The 26,150-nt window shown below is 40.8% G+C and overlaps 1 protein-coding gene across 1 annotated transcript in view; it reads left to right on the top strand.

The window, feature by feature from the left end:
• Nucleotides 1-26,150, top strand: part of UNC13C (unc-13 homolog C) — a 397,169-nt gene that overhangs the window by 102,207 nt on the left and 268,812 nt on the right. The window contains exons 5-6 of the mRNA XM_074966314.1: nucleotides 5,123-5,201; nucleotides 25,031-25,102. Coding sequence (XP_074822415.1) covers nucleotides 5,123-5,201; nucleotides 25,031-25,102 — 151 coding nt within the window. The remainder of the gene's footprint in view (nucleotides 1-5,122; nucleotides 5,202-25,030; nucleotides 25,103-26,150) is intronic.

The following is a 26,150-nucleotide window of genomic DNA, read 5'->3' as shown; positions in this document are numbered from 1 at the left end:
AGCCTGACTTCGCCTTCATTTCAGAACTGCGTTATGAACCAAACCATATCACATATACTTTCATAGTTTGTTCTCTTCCTTGCAAGAAAGGAGTGAAGTTTCATTGTCAAAGAGGATTTGCCTGATGAATATCAATGCTAGAGAAGACCTAAAGAGTCTTATGCCTGAAAATCAGATTCACTCTCCAGTTATCTTGAAAGCCTTGTCTATTTTGTCTTCCCTTTCAATTTCAAGCAAAGCGGAAGCATCAGCTTTTTAAAAAAAATAGTTGGGGGAAAAAAGGAGTAGAAAAGGAAAGAAACTATTAATAATCAGAGCTTCTAAGAAGCATCAATATCCATAAATTATGAGGGGTTTGCACTAGGCTTTCATCATGTCACTTTTTAGAGCCATATGAAAGAGTTGAAGAAGAAAATAGAACTTGCAGTCAGATATCTTTAGGGGTTTTTTCCCTAGAAAACAAAAATTATTTACAGTTTGGAATATTAAAGTAGTTAGAGCTGGATGAGCTACTGTTAGGATCGGATCCCAAACCTGCTGAAGTCTAGGAAAAGATTCTCATTGATTTCATTACGCTTTGGATTAGATACTTAGATTTTTAGAGTCAGATACTAATCTCATTTATACCAGTGCAAATCCAAATAGTCTTCACTGAAGTCAATGGAATTATTCAGATTTAAGGGGGTGAAATGATTGTATTGCCTGGCCCTTAGCCTGTTACCTAAGAGCTGAATGTCTGTTACCTTGTAAAGAATGATGCTCAAAATGTCTTTATGTACTACTAGGTGGGAGGGGAGATTATCTTTGTCCCCTATGGGATTTTCCTCTGTGTCAACAGATCCAACTGTACAACAACCATCTGACTTTTGAGCTTTATTATCTGACAGCTCTGGTGAGCTCTCCATAGAATTCCCATGTAGGAATGGCTCCTTAAGAAGACTTCAGCATCCTCCAAAGAATTAGCACCAAATTGTGACAGTTGCCTTGTGCACCAGGGGAAGGGGGAATCAATGGGATCTAGCTTAGCTTCCCTGGTCGCTTCCCCATGGAGCCTGGATTTTAGCGCATGTGACCCTAGCTGCTTTAGTCTCTCTCAGAAGTTCTTGACTCTATGACTGTTTGGTGGAGTTGGGAGAGTGACTGGAGTGGGGGAAGGTGTGGGGAAAAGGGATTAGGTAATGGAAAGGTCCCAGCAGAACACTGGAATGTATGCTGAATTACTGAACAATAGGCCTTCTGCTCTCTTGAAACTGACACATGCAGGGACCCCTGCCTGAGCTCTGGACAGCAGCAGTGTGTACGGAAGTGCCCTTCTGTCCCTGAGCCCTCGAAGCTCTGCGTGGAGCAGACAGCCCTGGAGAGAGGGTGTTATGCAGAGGGGGCCGGCCAACTGCCAATGGAGTTGAATGGCTAATTTATATTTTTTAAAGGTGTGGACAATGGTAGGGAGAGGGGCAACTGGGGATAGTTTGTGTGGAAGGGGGAAGTCTGACATTAATCCATAAACTAATAGACAGTGAGGTCATCTTCTCCAGAGGCAGAAGAGGGAAATATTAAGGGAGCATAGAAGCATATGTCTTGATAGGGATTTTTTAAGGGACAATTTGAAAATAAGTGTGTGTGATTATGATCCAAGAAGCCACTCAAATGGTAAACCTATGTAAGCCATGTGATCTTATCACTGTTACCCTCCTCCTTGCTGAGTTTTACAACTCCAGGCAGAAGAAAGAGATAAGTAGTTGTGCACATGCATTCCTAAAGTTATACAGATGCTATCCATGTGACTGCTGAGGGAAGATGCACAGTTACAGAAGAATAGAGAGCTCAAATGATGGTCATGTGCTGAAGGATGAAGAGCTAATAAAGTAGTCTCCATGCTTGCACAAATGAAGCAGTGGTTCTGTTCTTGTCAGCACCTTATATACTGTGACAGAGTCAGACCAGAAGAATATAAGAGAGTGCTGGAAGGCAGATATATCAGCCTTCAGAATGAGCAGACCCTTGTTCCCTGGATAGCCAAACAAAGGTGACTCCAGGCCAATTAAGACACCTGATGCCAATTAACCAGTTAAGGCGATTAGGCTAATGGAGACAGCTGGAACCAATCAAGGTCCCACTTATACTGTTTAAAAGCTCTCCTTCCAGTGCCCTCTAGGAGGCTGAGGTGAAAGGAGCTGGAGGAGAGGAAACATTGCTGAATCCTGAGATAAGGGTGAAGCTAGGAAAAGGGGACCATGGGGGAAGTGGCCCAGGGAATCAAAGCGGTGTCAGTGGTGAAGGGAAAGCCACCAACATCTGCTAACATAAGGGTCCCTGGGCTGGAACTTGGAATAAAAGGCGGGCCCAGGTTCCCCTCTCTGCCCCCCCCATACTCTACAGAGATCCCCTGGAGAAGGGAATCAGGACTCAGTCCAGGCAGGAGGTCAAACTGCGCCTACCGAGCTATGGAGCAACAGAGACTGTGGGGTATTCCCCCTTCCCATCTCCCACACTGGCTGGTGATGAAAGTAACTCAATAGGCTGTCACTCTTGCCGCTGCACTGAGAAAGGGAGGTCACATTGAGGCCTTATCAAGTTTCTGAGGCCACTGAAACCTCCCAGAAGCGCGGGACCCACCAATACAGGCTCGGGGCTTTGTCACAATACGTATTTGTGTATAACATTAACATTATTAATCCAATCAGTGTACTCCAGGGATATTTGTTATATAGCTAAAGTTCATGAGTATGGCCCACTGGCATATTTCATGTGACACAACAGTCTGTCTAAACATGTAAGATTCCTTACTGTGTACCAGGCAAGATCTCAATGGGTTAAACCATTTGTCACAGGTTAAATAGGATGCATTTCTCCTATTCATCCAAAAGTCCAACTGAACCTATTTTTCCCCCCAGAAAATCCTTCGAACAGTACTTAGTAGAAGAAGGTAGGTAGGTAGAAGGTACTAGGTAGAAGAAGCTGAAGAAGCTCTTTCTCATAGTAGGATACGTGGTTTCAGAAGCAGCGGGGCTTGTGCTAGCAGGACATGGAAATCTTGAATATTCCATATCCGTATCTATAGTTGGAAATTCACTGTACGTTAATAAAACTAAGCACACAAAAATAAATCCACCCATGGCCAGATCAGTTAGGGAATCATGTTATTTGATTTTTAGTATTATCTAGGCGTTGCATGATATGTTCTGAATTGTAGAAGTGCAGTATACTAATCTGGCATATTTTGAGACCAGTTAAAAGGAAAGAAGTTGAATAGGGCTTGGGTTAATGATTAGTCTAAAGGCATAAATGTCTGTTACCATTCTTAGATCTTTTATTCAAGTTCAGGTGAAAAATTAGACTTTACCAGGAAAGGACAGTTCCCATCCCCCAGACTAGTGCAACTTATTATTTTCATAACAAAAATTATTGGTGGCCAAGCCCATTCACCTTGATGAGGTTTCTGAACAAAGGAATCCTGTCACACAAGATAATAGACCCACTTTATTTTAAGTTTCCAATAATTTCAAATTAATTTGCTATTCATAGAAACAGCACAGAATTAATTTGTCATTCATGTGCACCTGCCCATTCTTTTGACTTACACTTCATTTCAGTGTTGGTTACAAATCCACCCTGTTTTACAGAAAGCCTGATTGTGGCTTTGTTGGGTGAGAATGCCACACACTTGGTCCTGGTTTATTAATTTCTAACCTTTTATTTGAACCAAAAGCTTGCCTTGTGATTACAATTACTATTAAAGTAAGGAATAACAGACATACCAAAAAAGATAGTGACTTTCTCCTGGCACGTAGGCAGATCATGATTGATTTCTCCTATGGTAGTTTGATTGCCCCTTACAATTTACCACATTTTGTACACATTCAAATTACATTTTCATTAATTCTGTTCCAATCACCATTAAGAATTATGAATATTACATATCTTGTGCAATTCTCCATATACATGCATAAACTTCAGTTGGCGTAACTTTTGCTGTCCTCACTATTTTCATGTTGTTATTTCTCTTTTCTAGTTGGTTTGTTGCCACTGATCATGCACTAATAAAGCATGCTTAACCAGACCCTTTGCTTTGCATAGGATCTTTTGCGGACTTTCCTGTTTTTCTCTAATTGCCCTTTGGCAGTTCATTTTTGTGTATCTGTTATCCTTCAATCTAAGCACATCCTGTGGTCAAAACATCCCCCTTTGTCTTATGCAATCTACCCACACCAGTTTTGTACTGCATGTATGAAGTGGCCATGGGCTTTTCCTGTAATTTTTTTAAGGTACATTCTGATATACATGTGTATATACAAGGTTTAAATGTTTGCGTGAATAGAGATATCAAACTGAGCATAAGAAAACACTCCAAATACTAATGATATGGCCAATAAATCAACATGAAAAAGTTACAGTCAGAATTATTTACTGCATTAGATATTGTGTTTTCTGCAGTCCCATGCTAACACATCGAAAGATTTTATTGCATATACTCAGAATTCTTTATATAGTTGTACTGTCTGAATGACAACAGCCCGCATTTCAATACCGTTTGGTATGTAGGATTTCAAAGCCCCAAATGTTTACAACTATAATTGATTAAGCCTTACCACACTCTGTGTTGTGGTGAACTATTACGATACTCGCCATACAACTGGGTAAAATGGGGCACAGAAGTTAATTGTTTTGCTTAATGTATCCAGCTTCTCAAGGGGAGAGCTAGGAAGAGATCAAGAGTCCTGACTCTCAGTCCATGCCTCTGTTCACTAAAACTTACTTTTCATAAATTTGAAAAATTACTGCTGCTGTCAGCCATTAGAATGTTAATTTTGCTTTTAACTATGTGTAACCCACACACCTCCTGGGTGTGGTGTTCTGTCCCATCTAGTGGCACCGAGACCACTTAGAGAGAGAGAGAGAGAGAGCGAGCAAATGAGTCTGCTCTACAGCCTTAGCTAACAGTCAGTTGGCTTTTAGCTCATGCAGTAGAGGCGCATGCATTAAGTGTCAGAGGTCTGTCGGTGGTACATATGCACAGATTAGTCATATTGTAGCAGGGAATACTGTAAACAAACAATGTCCTTAAAGATGCAAACTCCTAAACTCAAGCCTTTCCCCCCCTCCCCCTTTATGTTCCCTTAAGGCCTGGCCGTGGACTGTATGGAATTGACAGCATGCCAGACCTGCGTAGAAAGAAAAGTTTTCCCATCGTTCGAGATGTGGTGAGTAACCTCTGATACCAAAAAACTATTGATTCATTGGAAAATTATCTCTAGCTCTTTCATGTAATGGCTACTGTGTTTGTGATTAACTGTGTACCCTGCAACTGTTATATGGAAAACAGGGTCTAGGAAGATGGATCTAGACCAGGGTGGGCAAACTATGGCCCGGGGGCCAGATCCAGCCCACCAGCCATTTTAATCCTGCCCTCGAGCTGCTGCTGGGGAGCGGGGACTGGGGCATGCCCCACTTCGGTGCTCCGGTGCTCCAGCCAGAGAGCAGGGTTGGGGGCCACTCCATGTGGTTCCCGGAAGTAGCGGCATGTCCTCCCTCCAGCTCCTACGTGTAGGGGCAGCTAGGGGGCTCCTCTCTGCACGCTGCCCCCGCCCCAAGCATCACCCCCGCAGCTCCTATTGAAACCGCAGCCAATGGGAGCTGTGGGGGTGGTGCTTCTGGACGGGGCAGTGCGCAGAACTGCTTGGCTGCACCTCCGCATTGGAGCCGGAGGGGACACATGCTGTTGCTTCCAGGAGACACTTGAGGTAAGCGCCACCTGGAGCCTGCACCCCTGAGCCTCTCCCTGTGCCCCATCCCTGATCCCCCTTCTGCCCTCCAAACCCCTTGATCCCAGCCCAGAGCACCCTTCTGCACCCCAAATTCCTCATCCCCAGCCCCACCCCAGAGCCTGCACCCCCAGTCGGAGCCCTTACCCCACCCCCGTGCACACCAACCCCCTGTCCCAGCCCTGATCCCTCTCCTGCCCTCTGAACTCCTTGGTCCCAGCCTGGAGCACCCTCCTATACCCCAAACTCCTCATTCCCAGCCCCACCCAAGAGCCTGCACCCCCAGCCGGAGCCCTCCCCCACCCCAGCCTGGAGCCTCCTGCCACACCCTGAACTCCTCATTTCTGGCCCCACTGCAGAGCCTTCACCCCCTCCTGCACCCCAACCCCAATTTTATGGGCATTCATGGCCCGCCATATAATTTCTATTTGGCTCTTGGGCCAAAACATTTGCCTACCCATGATCTAGACCAAAGTAAGATCTGGTAATTATGAGCTACTAAATATGATTATATTTCACTTAATATCTACATTTGATTTGAGCTGAAATTATTAATAGAATCAGATAATACCTGAGCGTGCATCTGTGTGTACCATATGGGTAATAAACTATTCAACATAATGCCAAAATAGCTAATGAACACAGCTGTTATTCAGTGCTTGGGATACCGATTTGTTTGACTTACTGTGCAAGTGAAAGAGGAAAAACAGACATGTTTTAAAATCCTATATTTAAAATGATTTAAAGATTTATCTATAGTTTTATTATAACATGATGGGATCTGTTACCTTAGCAACCCTTATTACTTAGCAATAGTAATCTAGGCAAAAAATCACGCCAGCAAGGGGAAAAGAATTTTAATTCTGTGACCTCTGATTTATGGCGAGTTTCAGTTTAGTCGAGGTTAAGTAGAAATCTTTCAGCTCTGAACAATATTAATTGCTATTCAAGTTTCCTTGAAGAGCCTCATGAACAATTCCTCAAGTTTCATAAATGAGTGGCATCTGCTGAAATAAATAGGTTTAACAGTAGTTATTAAAAGGTTAACTTTAACCAAGTTACCACATTGTATTACTTCAGATACCACAGTTATTTTCTGAACTGGGAAATAACTGCACTATTTCAGATGTCACAAGAATGGTTTCTTTTAAAGCAGAATTATGTACCTTTTAATGAGGAATAATGATAATGACATATCGTGGACAGACCAATTTATTTGAGCATGAGCTTTCGTGAGCTACAGCTCACTTCATCGGATGCATACTGTGGAAACTGCAGAAGACATTATATACACAGAGACCATGAAACAATACCTCCTCCCACCCCACTCTCCTGCTGGTAATAGCTTATCTAAAGTGATCATCAAGTTGGGCCATTTCCAGCACAAATCCAGGTTTTCTCACCCTCCGCCCCCACCCCCAACTCACTCTCCTGCTGGTAATAGCCCATCCAAAGTGACCCCTCAGGAGAGTGAGTTTGGGGGGGGGTGAGAAATCCTGGATTTGTGCTGGAAATGGCCCAACTTGATGATCACTTTAGATAAGCTATTACCAGCAGGAGAGTGGGGTGGGAGGAGGTATTGTTTCATGGTCTCTGTGTATATAATGTCTTCTGCAGTTTCCACAGTATGCATCCGATGAAGTGAGCTGTAGCTTACGAAAGCTCATGCTCAAATAAATTGGTTAGTCTCTAAGGTGCCACAAGTACTCCTTTTCTTTTTGCGAATACAGACTAACATGGCTGTTACTCTGAAACATATCGTGGACAATCCACTGTTGATTAAAATATATAGTCAACTGATTGACAACACTTATGGTTCATTATTAAAAATATTTAAGAGACCAAATAACCGAGCGTAGCCAAATTTATTGCGTAAAAACAAAGCAGTGCAATACAAAAAGGAGACAAATGTACCCTCCTTTTGGGAAGCAATTCTTATCTTGCAGCATATTCACTTTCCACAGGTCTGCTTCCAAGATACACCCTCAAGATCACCTGTATTTTTATAATAGGTTTTTTTGACAGTTATAAACCCCTTTATATGCCATTGAAGATTCAACCCCCAATTCCAATTTGTTTCTCTTATACCATGGGATACTCCACTTATCTTTTGTTTTGGACACAGTTTTCTAGGTACTAATCGTTGAGAAGGCATCTCCTAAGCTTGTACCAAGGGCAGATCATGTATCTTGTCTTTGACAAGTCTCATATTCACTAACGCCAAAAGCTATGTTTAGCTTTGTAGAGTGGGATATCTATCTCTTGGTATAAGTGAGCAAAAGTGTTAACATCATTGCCCACATGCTGGATATATGGTGCACCCTATGCCTAACATATGTATTGGTTAGCACCACAAACCATGAATTGTTTACTAAAGAAATTCATGAAACATTTCAGTAAATCAGAAATGTGATGTATTGAAATCAGGAAAATTTAATGATTGAAATTCACAGGGGGAAAAAGTGAACTTTTTCAGATCAATGATAAAGTGACAGTAATTTGCTCATCTCTGCCAAATTAAAAAATCTCAGGATTCTTGATTTGTAAATTACTGTTTATTATAATGCTGGTGACTGCATTAATACTAATAGAAGAAACTGTGGACCCAATGTTGTAGTCTGGAGAATTAATCTCTAAAGAATAGAAAGTAATGGCCAAAATTTTCAAATCTGGGAACCTGAAATCCATATTTAGGCATTTAAATGTATGTGCGCTGCAGATGCTCAGCAACTTTGAAGATCATTTCAACTTAGGTGCCTAAATGTTGGCTTTAATTGCTAGGTTCAAAAATTCCAGCCATTACTTCTTTCTTTAACTAATCAGGTATGAAATTATTGCCCTAAAAGAATAAATAAATAGCAAAAATTTCAAGTTTGGTAGATGACATTGCTAGGCACACATAGAGAAGAGTGAGATACAGAGGCCCTGAAAAGGCAATGAGTACATTCTGTGAGATCCTGACCACTATCAAAGCCACTGAAGTCTTTGTCAATTGAGAGGGGGCTTAGCACCCTGTCAGAGAAACCCAGTATCCTGGAGAATCAGCTTCAGAATGAACATGCTATTTGAAAATACAGAGACAGTTGAAAATAACTAAGCTCTACCAAAAACATGGTGCTTCTACTATGTCATCAAAAACCAGATTCATCTTTTTTTAATTGAACATTAGATGATAGCTGCAGAGCTCTTTAAAAATATTTTCCTAGTGAAAGATATCACTGCTGGCTCAGAAATGACTGTATCCCTTAGTAATGTGGTGATTAAACTAATACCTGTCTTTTTTTATTACTATTGTAAATAACTGTATGCATAAATGTCACTCATGTGCCTACAAACAGGAAAAAATGAATTATGGAATATCAGATGGGAAATGAAAGAATGCCATTAAGTATTTTTACATGTGTCAATACGATTATCTGCGAATCCTTCAGAAATGTGGAAATAATAATGCTAGAAATGCTTGCTGCTCAGCTGCTTTGACACTGATCAATGTACATATCATTGTTTGACAGCTTTCAGATAGTAAATCTCCCTAATTATTAATATTCTCTCTAATTTCTTCCATATCACCACTGGATTTGTAAGGCTATGGTAAGTGCTTTTATACCAGTGAATGTTCTGAAATGTCATAGTCTAAAGGATTTCACAATTGTCACATTTCATGCTGACCTTTAATTGCAAATTAGAAATGCTGCTTTATGAGCAAGATGTTAATCCTAAATGAGGATATGGTTTATGAAAATAGCCATCTGTTGAATAATAATTTTAAAATAACTAGAAATTAAAATATATACGTATCCTTTTTAAAAAGTGTTTAAATTAGAAAGCTTCCAGTTACAAATGGAAACAAGCAGATAACTTAAGGCCCAATCCTGCCAGGCACAGAGCACCTTCTCATGTGGTGTATAGGATCCTTAATGGAAGTTGAGTATGTTCAGCATCTTGAAATTGACCTTGATTTAAATTGATTTTGAATTATTTGGACAATTTGGAAAAAACTTGTTTTTCCAAAATAAATCAACTTTCTGTGCAGTGTAGCAAGAGCTATGCTGTGTATTTGATATTACGTCATGTAGAAAATCTGTTTTTTCCAGGCCCTATTTCTGGGGAAACTCCCCATCTGCTTTCCCAGTCTCTGCACCTTCTCTTTTGTCCCCACTGGAAAACACAGTGTTGGCTTAGAATGAACAGCAAGTAAGATGTAATAAGAGAATTCTGCCTGAGTAATCAATCTCAAATGGCTTGTTTTCAGCCGCGCAACACTTCCCGTTATTAAAACCCTATTTTTCAGTTGCTCGTAACTTTAACAACTTTTAACTATTTGGGCTGAAATTTTCCATGCTGGGTGTCTGCCTCAGGCTGTATATTTTTGAAAAAATTCAGCCAAATTCATTCAGTCGCTTACAAAAACAAGGCTAGGAAAAAATGTTATTTTGCCCAGGTTACAAAATTCTGGCGACTTTTTTGTTTTGAGAAGTCTCCAAACTTTGAAGCAAGGAATTGCACTTTGGCAGGAGGATGGCTTTTGTGCCAGCGATATGGTTTTTGTAGTCCCTGAGCAAACCCGTCCCCAAATGTGGTCAAGTTTATAAGATTTTAAAAAATTCCAGATTGCACATGCTCAGTAGAGACTTGCTAGAGCTTCACAGCTAAATTCCCCCAAAATTCTGTTTCAACTGGGCATGCTCCAGCTTGGGGCTGAATAGGACTTTCCTTTAAATTGTAGCTCTGGGTTGCCGTGGTCTGGGCCCTGGAACCAAGAGCAGGTAGTCTTAATTCTGGCATTTCCTGATATTTGAGTGTTTCACTTTGCAAACTTGATAATGTTCTTTTAACAGAGTGTGTGTGTGTGTTGTGTGTGTGTGTGTGTGTAATATTGTATTGTAAATCATTTTGTAGAAATTCAGAAAAATGGAAATTTACTTTACTTTAGCAATATCCTGTATATAAATGTCATTTTATTTCTCTATAAAGTATCACAGTGTAAAAACCAACATTCTTATCCAGGGGCTTCAATCATTTTTTATATATTGATCCTTCCTTTGCGATCACTGAGGTAATATACCTTTTCATTGACATCACTTAACTAGAAAATATAACTGATATAAACTCTTGGAATCTGAGGTCTTTGCTCTCATTTACAGTTAGAAGCTCCTTTACACATCAGTATAAAGGGGCCTTGGGATAAATCTGAATCAGGACCTGAAACTATATAACAAATCTCTCACAGGGTTTTAGTTCCCATTTTTACTCTTCAAAACTGAGATGAGCTTTTACAGCTTATGATGGGTTAGACTCACTTTCCATGAATTACTTTGCAGCCTTGTGTTTATTTTTGGTCTGTTAGCATGAATCTTTCACACAAAGCATGAAGCCCTTTGGTGGGGAAAAAAAAGTCCAGATTAGTTGCCAAGATAGGCTGGTAGACATAGATTGAATACCATCTGTATATATAAGTATCAACTAGCCCCTAATCACCATATTATCTGAATGCCTCCTAAGTATTTTTAAAATAGAGATAACTATAACAGTCTCTTACACACCCTATCTCCCTTCTCAGACTGTGGGACAATATCCTCTTATAACCTTTAATGAGGGAGGCCCTTTGACTGGACAGCAGGGAATGAAAAAAATCCAAAACATAAATGTGGCAGGGAGGAGGCTCCCCCTCACCCCCAACACCGTCTTTGATTCTCTGCTTAACTATTGGCTAGGCAACGGGGAATGAAGCCAGCTGATTGGGTGCTGTTTGCCCTCCCCTCACAATTTAAACTAAATTTCTTTTCTAAAGAAAAGGCTTTTCTAAACCTCTTACCTTGGCCTCCCTCTCCTTAGTTGTAAATTACAAGGTGTGTTGCTTATGATACTACAGGTCTGACCAATCACTCTTTTTAGGGATAAGGAAGGAATTTTACCTGTTGGGCCAAATTGGCATGTAATCCGGTGGGGGTTTTGCCTTCCTTGCTGACTCCCGGAGGCACAGTTGGGTTAGAAATGATAGGATTTGATGTTCCTATAATGCTGTTATGATTACTGACTGGTTATAACTTGTGACCAGTGTCCGGTGACCAGTGGCTAAAAGAGCCAACTGCCAGAGGTAAATGAGACTCAGGATGGCACAGCTGGACCTTGCACACGGTGGGAAAGAGCTGGAAGTCTTTCAGGACTGAAGTTTCCCCCACCCAATCTTGTGACCCTTCTCATTCCATGCCACTTTATGCGGAGTGTTTCACAACTGAACTGAGTCAGTGGAGTAGAACAGGGAAGAGGGTCAATTCTGAGCTGTTTGGTTCCTCTAACCTGCACTGGAACCAGTGTAGGCAATGGAAAACAATGTTGTGCTGCTCCCCAAGGTATAATTAATAAAGTTGCGATCTGCCATTTAAACCCATCCAGGTGTCTTTCAATCATTCATCTGCTTCCTCAGGGCAAACAGTTTGATTAGTGTTGATCAGGATTGTGTTTGTTGTGTGGGTGCATAAATCATTGGATGGGTTGTGTGTGCGTGAATAAAGTATTCCAAGAAAGCTAGACACAAGAAATAGTTTTTCATTTAGTTCTGAAAGTGGTTAGTGCCACAGTAATTCTTCTCTCTTGCAGGAGAGTACCATAGTCTAAACCCAGCTGCAGTGAATGTTCTGTTTACTGTAGTCATGAGCCTTCTCTATTAGTTGGCATTATTATAAGTTCCAGTGGAATGTAGCTGCTGTGGAGGTCATGGTCACTGAAGTGGAAGCAATCTTTCAGGTGGCTAGGGCCAATCCAACGGAGGATTTTGAATATCAGGACAGATACCTTGTATTCATTTGTGGAGTCAGCACAGAGAGCACCGCGGTGATGTGTTCACAACAACCTCTGTTACTAAGAAGACAGGTTTTTGTACCAGCTTGAGCATTTTCATAGGTGTGGCTTGATTCATAGAAAGGAGTTGCAGTAATCCTAGGGGAGGCTGTAAATGCATGGATCACTGTGGACAGGTAGGTAATCATCTTCTGGCTAGTCCCGGACAAATGTGGGCATTTTTCACCATTAGGGCTATTTTGGTATCTAGTCGCAATGAGGAGGTCCAAAGGACCCCAAGACTTCTGACTGATTTAATAATCTGATGAAAAATGTCATCATAAAAGGAAAATAAAGGAGGCAAGTTTTTCAAAACACTTCCACCTTCCCACCAGCATTACCTCAGACTTCCTAGCTTTACGTTTCTCTGTTGTCTGTTCATGCAGGTGATGATTTGAGTGATCTTTTGAGAAATTTGGGAGTCATTGCTGGTTACATTTGACTTAAAGAAGATTATACAGTGTAAATTTCATACATATGTGAATTTAATTTCTTCCTTGTTTCTTGCTATTTCAGTGTCTCCCTTCATATGCTTAAGGTCACTTGGTTAAGCATTGACGTAGCATGAGTATGATACCAGACTGTTGGGTGAAACTTTTTTGATATAAAATTATTAATTCTTTATACTGTGGGACGGTTCTGATTCCTTAGGGAGAATTCCAGGTATATTGATAAATCAGCATAAACCACAGAACTTGACTGAAACAATAGTCCATTGTCACCTTTTTTTTATATAAATTTCTCTCCCATAAAAAACCCCCACATTTGTAGCAGCAAAACAGCAATGATAGTAGGATAGATATATCAAGATTTAAGACCCTTATCAAACCCAGTGGGCCAGATCTCAGCTCATACTGACATAATGACTTTGACTCCAGTAGAATAACACTAGTGTGCAAAACCTAAGGTCTGGCCCTGTTTCCATATTACCTTGGAGTGCGATTATTTCACTTTCCGAGAGTATTCCTTAATTATTCATAAAGTAATGTATGAAATCCTCTTCATATTAGCTTGTTAAATATTTAAAGAAAATCATATACTTCTTTTAGCTGCTTTATTGAAAAAATAAAATTTGAGATAAAGTGGAAAAAACAATGATTGTGATTAAATTAGTTCATTTCATACCTGTGTATTGCAGAACTTAAGAATTAGTTGCGAGCACATGGTGGTGGAGGTATTGGTAAAAACTTCCTTTTCTTGCTTTCATTCCCTTGTTGGACCTACCTTAATATTCAAGATGACCTCTGATGATGAAAAGGTCACACTCTGATGTCTGTGCTGCAGAAACAGATGGCAAGGGAGAATGAACTTTATTACAGTGGCTCTGAGTAGTAATGCTTTCATTAAAGCTGAGTTGCCATTTTCGTTCTCACCCTGGTTTCTGGGTTTAATACCAAAGCCCTGTCAAATGCTTCAAGATCAGGCATCAACTTTTTTTTTTTAATAGAAAAATCGTTGGAAGGAGTTAAGTAAATTTGGGTGCCAGTTTGTTTTTCTTTCAGGTGCTTTTTCCCTGTGCCGTAGAGCGCGCACACACGCACGCACGCACATACATATATATTGCAAAGAATATAATTCAGATCTCCAAAGAAGTACATAAATTACCTTTTAATAGTTGAAAGAGAACCTGTTTTGAAACTAGTTAGCTATTAAATGATGAAAACTAGCCTGTGGAGAACCTACTTTTGGTCACTTTCCCCTTGGCGTGAGTGCCCTGAAGAAACCTTTAAATTACCTAATAAAATATGGTACTGATTGCTGAACAGCTACTCACATTTTTCTAGCTTTGAATTTTCTCTTTTCAGTTTTAATAGTCTAAAGCTTTATTCACAAGGCAAACCAGATGTATTTTATTTTCTGACAATAATTGCATCTTTCCAAGCTGTTTTGGAGCTACTTCCACCACACACAAACCATGTTATTACAAATATTCTTGTTTATCTGCACTTTAAACTTCAGATGGACCAAATCCTCCTTTATGATATTGGGACATATGTTAAGAGTGATACGAATATTATAGTAAAGTTATTTAGTAAGGTAGTGTGCTGGTTGCCTATCTTCTCTCATTGGTCTGTGATACTTTTGGGCAATGGTATCTCTGTGTATTATTTTACTACATATGGGACCAAATCATGAAGATTTTACCCAAGACTTCTCTCTGAAGCTAGAAATTTCATGGCAGAATCAAATGTGGAAATGTTCACATACAGATTGTAATTGAATCCCATGTTAAAGCAAGTAACACATTAATATTTGACAATAGCTGAGAATAATAAACAAACTAGGGAAATGCAACATCAATGGAGTTATTATAAAGTGGGTGCATAAGTGGTTGGAAAACCATTCTCAGAGATTAGTTATCAGTGGTTCACAATCATGCTGGAAGGGCATAATGAGTGGGGTCCCACAGGGATCAGTTCTGGGTTGGTTCTGTTCAATATCGTTATCCAATGATTTAGATAATGGCATAGAGAGTACACTTATAAAGTTTGCGGATGATACCAAGTTGGGAGGGGTTGCAAGTGCTTTGGAGGATAGGATTATAATTCAAAGAATGATCTGGACAAACTGGAGAAATGGTCTGAAATAACTAGGATGAAATTTAATAAGGACAAATACAAAGTACTCCATTTAGGAAGGAACAATCAATTGCACACATACAAAATGGGAAATGCCTGCCTAGGAAGGTGTACAGCAGAAAGGGACCTGGGGATCATAGTGGACCACAAGCTAAATAAGAGTCAACAGTGTAACACTGTTGCAAAAAAAAAGCAAACATCATTCTAGGATGTATTAGCAAGAGTGTTATAAGCAAGACATGAGAAGTAATTCTTCCGCTCTACTCTGTGCTGATTAGACCTCAACTGGATTATTGTGTCCAGTTCTGGGCACTGCATTTCAGGAAAAGATGTGGACAAATTGGAGAAACTCCAGAGAAGAGCAACAAAAACGATTAAACATCGAGAAAACATGACCTATGAGGAAAGATTGAAAAAAAATGGGCTTGTTTAGTCTGGAAAAGAGAAGAATGAGAAGGGATATGACAACAGTTTTCAAGTACATTAAAAGTTTCTGACTAGGAGGAGGGAGAAGAATTGTTTTCTTAACCTCTGAGGATAATACAAGAAACAAAGGGTTTAAATTGAAGCAATGGAGGTTTAGGTTGGACATTCGGAAAAATCTTCCTAACTGTCAGAGTGGTTAAGCACTGGAATAAATTGCCTAGGGAGATAGTGAAATCTCCATCATTGGAGATTTTTTAAAGAGCAGGTTAGGCAAACACCTGTCAGGGATGGTCTAGATAATACTTAGCCTTGCCATGAGTGAAGGGGCCTGGTCTAGATGACCTCTCAAGGTCCCCTCTAGTCCTACGATTCTATGAATTTTGGCTAATAGGAACACTTACTAAGTTACTGTACATTGAGTTCAGAAAGAAAGGGGCTGGTGCTAATACCATATCTGAAAGCATGACATACATTAAAGTTGATGAGGGAAGTAGCTTGGCCAAAATCACTTGCAACTTAAATGGTCAAGTAAGTAAAACATCAGGTATGAGTAATTAGGTCAGAGCCAAAGCGATGTAACTCACACTGATTTGACATTCCGTTGGGTCTGAGAAGCAAGTGTACTTTATATATTCAGAGTGGGAGGGGTAATATATCACTATGCTTACCTACATGCCTCCAGCTTTCATCCAGACCACACCATATGATCCATTGTCTACAGCCAAGCTCTACGATACAACCGCATTTGCTCCAACCCCTCAGACAGAGACAAACACTTACAAGATCTCTATCAAGCGTTCTTACAATACAGTACCCATCTGCTGAAGTGAAGAAACAGATTGACAGAGCCAGAAAAGTACCCAGAAGTTACCTACTACAGGACAGGCCCAACAAAGAAAATAACAGAATGCCACTAGCCATCACCTTCAGCCCCCAACTCTCCAATGCATCATCAAGCATCTACAACCTTTCCTGAAGGACGACCCATCACTCTCACAGATCTTGGAAGACAGGCCAGTCCTTGCTTACAGACAGCCCCCCAACCTGAAGCAAATACCAGCAACCACACACCACACAACAAAACCACTAACCCAGGAACCTATCCTTGAGATAAAGCCCATTTCCAACTGTGTCCACATATCTATTCAGGGGATACCATCATAGGGCCTAATCACATCAGCCACACTATCAGAGGCTTGTTCACCTGCACATCTACCAATGTGATATACGCCATCATGTGCCAGCAATGCCCCTCTGCCATGTACATTGGGCAAACTGGACAGTCTCTACATAACAGAATAAATGGACACAAATCAGATGTCAAGAATTATAACATTCAAAAACCAGTCGGAGAACACTTCAATCTCTTTGGGCACTCGCTTACAGACCTAAAAGTGGCAATTCTTCAACAAAAAAACTTCAAAAACAGACTCCAGCGAGAGACTGCTGAATTGGAATTAATTTGCAAACTGGATACAATTAACTTAGGCTTGAATAGAGACTGGGAGTGGATGGGTCATTACACAAAGTAAAACTATTTCCCCATGTTTATGCCCCCCACCCCCACTGTTCCTCAGATGTTCTTGTCAACTGCTGCAAATGGCCCACCTTGATTATCACTACAAAAGGTCTCCCCCTCCCCCTGCTCTCCTGCTGGTAATAGCTCACCTTACCTGATCACTCTTGTTACAGTGTGTATGGTAACACCCATTGTTTCATGTTCTCCATGTATATAAATCTCCCCACTGTATTTTCCACTGCCTGCATCCGATGAAGTGAGCTGTAGCTCATGAAAGCTAATGCTCAAATAAATTTGTTAGTCTCTAAGGTGCCACAAGTACTCCTTTTCTTTTTGTGGATACAGACAAACACGGCTGCTACTCTGAAACATAGCAGGAAAAGTAATTAGCTGGTAGGTGTCAGATAAAACATGCTTCTCTACTTTAACATTGACCCACATCATGCCCAGCACTTTCATGGGTCAAATTAAGCCCTGGTATGAGAGGAAACTATTCCCATTTGCTTTCTTCCCCATCCCTTATAGCTGAGTTGAATTTGGCCCAGCAGAATGCTGAATTAGTGCAAATTACACTCATTTTACACACACACCGAGCCAGTTACTTTAGCTACTGGGAGGGAGACTTCAGAGCATCTATCACAGTGGGGAGAGGTTATAATATCTGGAAAAAGAAGGAAGCAGAGGGCCTGAGAGCTCAGAGGAAATGGAGGGAGGAATGAGATAAGGGTTTTTTTTAACTGATGAGGGAAAGCTTGGATCCATGGGGGAGGAACTGTCTCTCTCTCATGAGTATGTGTACATGTGGGTTTATACACCAATCTACAATGTTGTGAATCTTTTTCTTGTTCCTTGCTTAATTATGGCAAGGCCTGTCTACTAGGCACCTTCAAATGTTCTGGTATTTCATCTTGTCTTTAGGTGAATGCTTCAGAACCTTTGCTAAGGACCTTCCCACTACCCTTGTTAATTTCACATTTCTGTAGTATAATTCTTGTGGGCCTAGTGCACTGTCAACTTTTAATATTTTTAATTGTCTAATTATCTGCTCTGTTGCAATGGCAAAGCCTCTGAACATCTCACATTGCTCTCTGAGAAAATATATCTAAGTTCTTTGAATGCTGCCTTCCGCTTATAGTGAGAATATCCATTTAGGCCCCAGTCACTGCCATTTTCTCCTGCCCCTCAAGGCCACAGCTGTCCTGTTGTAGGCATACTTGCTTTTTATGTATTTCAATAATTTCCCAGTGATCACAGATAATTATTTTAATTCCATTTACTCTTGTTATCTTTTTTGTTAAATACTTTGACTCTATTATTTTTAGTCCCTCCCCCAAACAGTTTACAATCGGAGGCCCCAGTCCTGCAACTAATATCATCTGCCTATGTGTGAGGCCTCATTGACTTCAATGGAGCTCTACATTGGCGTTCCAGGACACCCACATGCTATCAGTTGCAGAACTGAGTCCTAAACAGACAAAAGGTGGATGGAAAGGGATGCACTGTGCAAGCTGAGTGATTGGCAAACCTCATATAAGTTCCATGGTTGTGTTGTGTTTGTGTTTGTTTTGTTTGTTAGGGGTGGGCATTTATTTTGAGATTTATTTACATACCTACATGAAATGTATAATGGGCCAGGTGTGGGGCAAAAAGGAAAGGCAGGAGGGGATCAATTAATAAGAAACACCTAAAACAAGATTGCAGACATTGTGAAGTAGGAGGCATAGAAGAGAAAAGAAGCAGGCAGAAAGGGTGAGGAGGAATATGGAGGTCAGTGAGATTGCGATTGACAGCAAAAGATTTGTGAGGAGGAAACACAGCCAATCAATAGAGGGGAAAGAATATCTGTACCAATTGAAGGAGAAGGAGTCTGAGGTATCACCGCTGTCCAGAGGCTGCTAGAATAAGTTACTGGCATCTTCCTGGCTAGAGGATGGGTGGGGCGGCAGGGCCCATCTGCCCCTAGATAGTGATGGTGCTCTCAGAGGAGGCACGATTGCAAAGGTCCAGCAGGCAGTGGGAAAATGGGGGTCCTGGCTGCACTTCAGCTCTCTTCTCCACCAACCCATGTGTTCCAGGAGGTTGCAAGTGTCTCTAAACTTCACTGCTGTCTTAGTTGTTCAACAGACCTCTTTCCTTTATGTCATCACAACAGGCAGCTTTAGTCACCCCCATGACTTTTCACTGAACATTTTAATTGTTGTTTAATTCTAATCCCAACATGCTTCCCATCACTACTTTTCAGAGTTTCTGCTATTATAACATCTTGTATAATTGTTTTTATTATTTAAGACCCGAGGCCAAATTCAGAGGTGATGTATAAGTTGCTCATTAGTCTGGGGGTGGGGATAACGGGGAATGCGCAAGTGAGTATAAGACTAGGTTGTTGTAACTTACATACCAAGGAGCTGAGAGAAGGTATAAAAAAAAGCACAAGTTAAAATAGATGGTGTCCTACTTTAACTAATACTTTCATACACCTTCCTGTTAGCTGCTTTTTCTTCTATGCCCTTCTCTCTCAGAATTTAGCATGCAAATAACACCTGCATAGATTCCTGTACCCTGAGTGGACCAAATTCACAGATGGTAATGGTAAGATGCAAGTTGGTATTTGGACGTGAGTGTACGAGAGTCTGGTGATCTAACTTACATACCAAGGGTGCTAGACAAAAGGTGTATATTAGACCCACTTATTTGGATGTGCCTCTTAATTTGGCTTCAGGTCTGATATCAGCTATGTTAGTTGATGCGCATATAGAGATCAAACCAATTCTTCATTACCTCCTTCTAGTTCTTCCTTTCCATATATAGGCCATTAAAATTTCTCAGTATGAGGACTCTTGGCCATTTCATGCTTTCAAAACATTTTTCTATCAGTTTATATCCTAACTGTTGTTCATGATGTATAGCATATCCTTTTCTTTCCTACTTCTCTTATATCCAGGCCATTGCCAAATCCTGCTGTGTCTTTCTCCACAGCATTTCCAATATTCATCCCTTCCTTTCCATTCCTTCTGCCAAGATGATAGTCCATGCTCTGGCAATGGCTTGTCTTGGCCTATTCCTCACTTCTTGATTTCAGCACTGGTCCCCACCCCATCCCCCCCAACCCCTCCAGCCCCTCCCCACTCCTGCCGCCCTTCATTCCCTGTCTACTCAATTGCAGAGCTCTCTATAACTCTCTCTCTGACCCCATCTTCTCCCCCATCCCCCCTCTGCATTCCACACATGCTTTTTCTCCTGAATATGCCCTTTGTCTCCTTTGGCCAGTCCAGAATTCCTGCTGCTCTGTATGTTGGATCAGTATCCTGGTTTTAACAGAGGACATACTCCTTCCATGGAGCAAGTCTAATAACTTTTAGAGGAAAACTAGGGTTTTTTTCAACCTCCTACCCCTATTGATGCTCCCACTGCTCACTCCTCTTCTTATGAAGTTCTTCCCATTTGCTCCCCCTCTTTTTGAGACTCCAGCTGCTAAAAAAAGAAAAACATACTCATTGCTGCTTCTTTCATGTCTGGCCACATGGTTCCCACCTCCTAGGTCTGGCTAGGACTCTCACTGCCTCCTTTCAAAAAATATCCTAAAAGGCCACCCGCTCCATGAATCATTCCATCTTCAAGGTTTCTACTCTGTTCTATATTTGTTCTCTATTGTAGGATATTAAGGACTTTCTGTGCCTTTTATAGTATGTCTACACCACAAAGAAAGACCCACAGCAGTGAGTCTTAGAGACTGGGTCAGGTGATTTGGGCTGCACTGCAGGGCTAAAAATAGCAGTGTAGACATTCGGGGTCAGGCTGGAGCCCAGGTTCTGAAACCCAGCCCAAGCCTGAATGTCTACACTGCTATTTTTAGCCCTATAGCAGGAGCCCCGTGAGCCCAAGTCAGTTGACCCAGGCTCTGAGACTTGTTACCACAGAGTTTGTCTTGCTGTGTAGACACATCCTGAGACTGTAAGTTCTTCATAGCAGGCCTGTCTACTTGTTGAATGCTCCTTTAGTACAGCACAACATATTCTGACAGTGCTTCATAAATAAAATTAATCCCTATAATAACTTTGCTCACTGAAATCTCGCTAAGCTCTGTCCATTAGGACTCTTCACTTTTGCTCCTTTCTCACAAATCCCTCTTGATCAGGACATGCAGGAAAACGAGGACAGACAGAGGAATGGTTTAAAGCAGGCTGTTATTAACTTAACGTTGGGAAAGGGCACTCTGCCCTGGGTCACAGAGTCATAGAGTTAAAGGGACCACTAGATCTGTGATCTCCCATCTACTCTACTTACCACCCACACACTAAATCCAACACTGAAATTAGACCAAAGTATTACAGCCCACAGAAAACTTAGACTATTATGTGCCAGAGGCGGAGAATATGAGGGACAGAAGTGCACAAATGCTCAAGGCCCCTGCAATGTCAGGAAATGGATTAAGTCAGATACACCCAAATAATCCTGGCAAATGACCCACATGCGGCACAGGGAGGTGAAAAAACATCCAGGTCACTGCCAATATGACTTGGGGGAAAGTTCCTTCCCATCCCCACATGCAGCAATCAGTCAGACCCTGAGCGCATGAGCAAAAACCAGCCAGACAAGCTCCCAGCGCCACCTCAGAGGGCTGTCTCTCCCTGTCCAGTGTCCCATTTCCAGCCATGGCCATCTCTGGTGCTTCCAAGGAAGAAGACGAAATCCCCTCAGAATACTTGAGGCAGGAGGGCAAATTCCTTCCTGACCCCTGTAGTGGGCTGGCTGCAGTCCTGAAACATGCTTTCAGGAACATAAGACATAAACCACAAGTGAGCCCCAGGGCTATTGACCCTGCTCCCATCATACACTTGTACTTATACATTCGTCCAGCTCTTTCATAAAACAAATTAAGTTGTTTGGCCCCAACAACTGTTCCAGAACCTCACCCCTCTGATGGTTGGAAACCTAATTTTCAGCACAGAGTTACAGGGTTTCTATGATATAACCCATAAGTCTGTTACCCCTGCAAGGCCTTTTATCCACACTGGCCACTAGGGGTGTCAGCAATTAATTTAGTTGCACCCCTACCCCCATTATGACTTTAGGCACAGTTCTGATCAAGGGATAATAGGTAAACTGTGCAACTCCTGGAGTAGGCCTGGGAGAGTTTGTACCTCACAGATACCCCATTGAAGCAAATTCCCTCCTTGCTTCCCTTTTTTTCTCTAATAGCAAATAACACCACTCCCTATACTGGCTCATCTGCACTGGCTGGTGCATTGTTGCAGGTCAAAGTAAACATTCCATCCACTCGCTGCCCTACATGCTCACAGCTGAGGTTCTTACTCTCCTTACACTCCTGCACTAATGCATAATCCAAGTCACTGTCTAGCCCAAAATGAGTAGTACCACATATTGTAAAATGAAAAGCAGTGCCTTGTTTTGTAAGCAGACGAGACTTAAAGGTTAGCGGTCACAGCTGTGAAGGGAACTTGCTGCAAGCAAATTAGCGTAACTGACCACTCTCCGGGCTTTAAAAAAAGAAATCCTGCAAGCAAACCAACAAAATACATGTATTTAGCCTGCTAATTCCTGTCTGAGTCCTTTATACTCTGGAGCTCCACTGGCTACCGGTGGAGGTTGTTGCCTGCCCACACATAGCTTCATAACAAATTTTGGCTACTCTTTCTCTTCTCTGATTTGTCCACAGTATGAAGCATTGTCACAGCAAGTTTGAAAAGCAAAACCTGGGAGATATTTAAATCGTCCCTATCATAAACATTCTATTTTATCAGCCTTGCCAGCACACACATTTTCAATGTGCCATATTTATAGAAATAAAAGAGAGAGATGGCAACAGACAGGCAGACAGAATTATTTAGTTATTAATGACTGGCTAAGAAAATTAATTGAATGAATCTCACAGGCTAGGTAAATTGCTGAGAGTTTAAGAAGAAAAAAAGATTGCTTGGTTCATCTGTTAACTGTAATAGGATAGTGATGAAGCAAATCAAATATTTCCATGCCAAGGTCTTTTTCTTACACCATAATTAGTTTCACAAGATTAATATTTTTATATCTCTCAGCAAGTTTAATTATTATCAAGGGAAACTTGTTGAAAATTGGATGGCTAGACCAGCGGGAGAAAGTAAACATTTAAAAAGTTAAAATGAACAGTCTTAATGTACAAAAATCCATTTCAAATTATCTCTAAGTTCAAAATTAAACTGGAAAGAATCTCAAGTTTTCACTCCAGCCAAAACTTCATGGGCCAGCTCCTCAGCTGGTGTAAATTGGTGTGTTGGGGTCCAATATGTGGTCACCAAAACAGATAGTGTAGTAGGCACAATGGTTTAAATTAAGGAGCTCAGAAGGAAAAATATTTCCTGGAATTTCTGCAAAAATGAATTATAGAGACCGGGCAGGCAGCAACGTGAACATCCCAATCAGGGCAATAGACTTGAGGGTCTGTGAGGGCTCTGAGGGCTCTAACTGTTCATCCTTAACACACTAGCCCACAAGAGAAGAGGTGCATGACAAGGCAGAGGCTGGGTAAGAGAAGCGAAGTGATAGAAGCCTTCAGACACTCCTGGAATGATTTACTTTGACTGGGAAGGGAATGTTTTAGCTCAGCTTCAGTGGTAACAATATTTTACAGTGATGCAATGGTATTACTGCTGGGATTTTGTATAGTGGAATAAATCCTATATATTCCCCCAAGAATGAAAGGGGCCTTCTGGCTCTAGGACTGATGCAGTTCTACTACACAATAGTGCCGGCAGTATTTGTGGAGGCTGTGTGTGCTGCCTAATACCACACAAGGCTTATTTCCGTGGTTAATTGTTAAGGACCCATTTTAGGTGATCACAATAGCAATAAAGAATGCACCCAGGCACTGGGATAGCATGTAGCCACCTTGTTTTTTATATAAAAGATTTTGTTTGTTTTACCTGCTTTTGCATGTGCCGTTTTGGAGCTGATGGGTAGAAGTAAGCCACATCAGCAATCAGCAAGGTCTTAAGTGCAAATCTTTACTGGCTTACTACTGCCAGGTGCTGAGCACCCTTAATGCCCATTTTACCCATTGGAATGCACTCACGGAAGTGCTCAGTGCGATGCAGAATGGATCCCTACCGTAACTCCAGATGAGTTACCATAAATCAAACCAAACATGACACCCGAAACTCCCCCTACCTGGGTTTCATCCCTGTCTTCAGAACCCAGCAGCCATTCTTATAGCCATTCTTATAGCCTTCTGAATGGCTGGGCAAAGAGAGAGGAAGAAGGGAGATAGAGTTAATCCTTTCCTAGCTGAAGAACATTTTCACTCTACCCTGACCCTTTCAGAATGCTGAGTGAATATTGTTGGCTTCTTTGATAAAGACTTATTTTCTTTTTCTGTCGTAAAGTTTTCTGCAGCATCTTTTGGGAAAGGGAAATATTTCTCACACACACACAAATGTTAAAAATGGTCAGTGACTTAAAAAAAGAATGATTCAGGCTGGAAACTTGAATTCTAAGCCCAGTGCAAAATAATCTCCAAATTGCTGCAGACATGTCCTGCTACCACATTAGGTTAGGATGCCTGTCCTTGTAGCATATGAATTTGCTTGGCAAAGCTGAAAAATAGAGACAGCCTGTGGGTTAAAAAAACTGAGCCGTAAAACCCTGAATAACAGGTTTTATATTGGGAGTGGCAGTTCGGCTAGGCACTGCCAATAGAAACAATAATGATTGTTGGAAAGTGTGCTTCCATTATGTACTGTAACATTAAAATTTCTGTGCAGTAAACAATAACTGAAATTTATTCATCACTTTGTTACAATTTTGCTTAAACTCACATAGAATAACATTATCAACCCCTCTTTTTTCCATTAAATACTATCGTTAGTATTACAGGTATATTTGATAACTTTTTTTGTGTTTACTTTAAACAGACACTTGCTGCCCGAAAGTCTGGTATATCCCTGGCCATGGTTATCCGGACTTCCATAAACAATGAAGAAATGGTAAGTGCTTTACAGTGGAAGTTGTGTTCGTTTAAATAATGAGGAAACTTTGATAGAGCTATTTGAACATCTATTATTAATGTTATGCAAAAGATAATGATGTTGAAAATTTTGTTTCGTCTTGACTGGGCATTTTGATAGTATTGCTGTTTATTTATTTATATATTTTCTGGAAGCACCAAGATGCTCTTTCCTATACAAGTGCCCTGTGTTGCTATGTGCTTTACAAACATATAGAAAGACATGGTCCCAAAAGCAAATTTTACAGTCTAAGAAAAAAACAGCCAGCAAATCTCAAAAGTAAGGGACATCTAAATGTACTGTTTGTCTCATACAAACCCAGGGCTTTTTGCCTTCATTAGAGCAAAATAAATAAGAAATGCTAAATTAGGCTCTTAGGATCGTATATTTATCTTAAAATAATAAATGGCCCGTTATTTTAGACTTCGTAATATGTAGTTTGGTCTAATATATTGCTTCCTAATATATTGGTCTAAGCATCTGGTATGGAAAACCTGGATTCCTTGAACAATTGGTTCAAACCTCTTCAGAAGTCATTCAGCCCTTTGTCATTCCAGGATAGAATAAACTGATTTCGTGCCATTTACTATGTGGGGACTTTCAGATGAGAAAATTAAAAAAAAACAAAAACCCAAGGTCCTGTCTGATATGACAGGACAATATTGATCTTTTATTCTTTTTCATAAGAGCAGAGATTGATTCTAAACTTCTAAATTTTCCTTTCCCCTCTGCTATGCAACCTGGGTAGTTAAGCAGCCTGGCTTGTTCTTACAGGATAAAAGATGTTATATAAATGTAAGAAAAGGAGGACTTGTGGCACCTTAGAGACTAACAAATTTATTTGAGCATAAGCTTTCGTGAAAGCTTATGCTCAAATAAATGTGTTTTAGTCTTTAAGGTACCACAAGTACTCCTTTTCTTTTTGAGAATACAGACTAACAGGGCTGCTACTCTGAAACCTGTCATAAATGTAAGAGATTATTATCTCGAAGAGTTTTTGTTTGGTCTGTCTTTCTGAATCATTCCA

The sequence above is a fragment of the Natator depressus genome, chromosome 10 (genome assembly GCF_965152275.1).
Source record: "Natator depressus isolate rNatDep1 chromosome 10, rNatDep2.hap1, whole genome shotgun sequence".
Lineage (NCBI taxonomy): Eukaryota > Metazoa > Chordata > Testudines > Cheloniidae > Natator > Natator depressus.
Note: the sequence above shows the minus strand (reverse complement) of the source record. Positions and strands in the feature narration are given on the sequence as shown.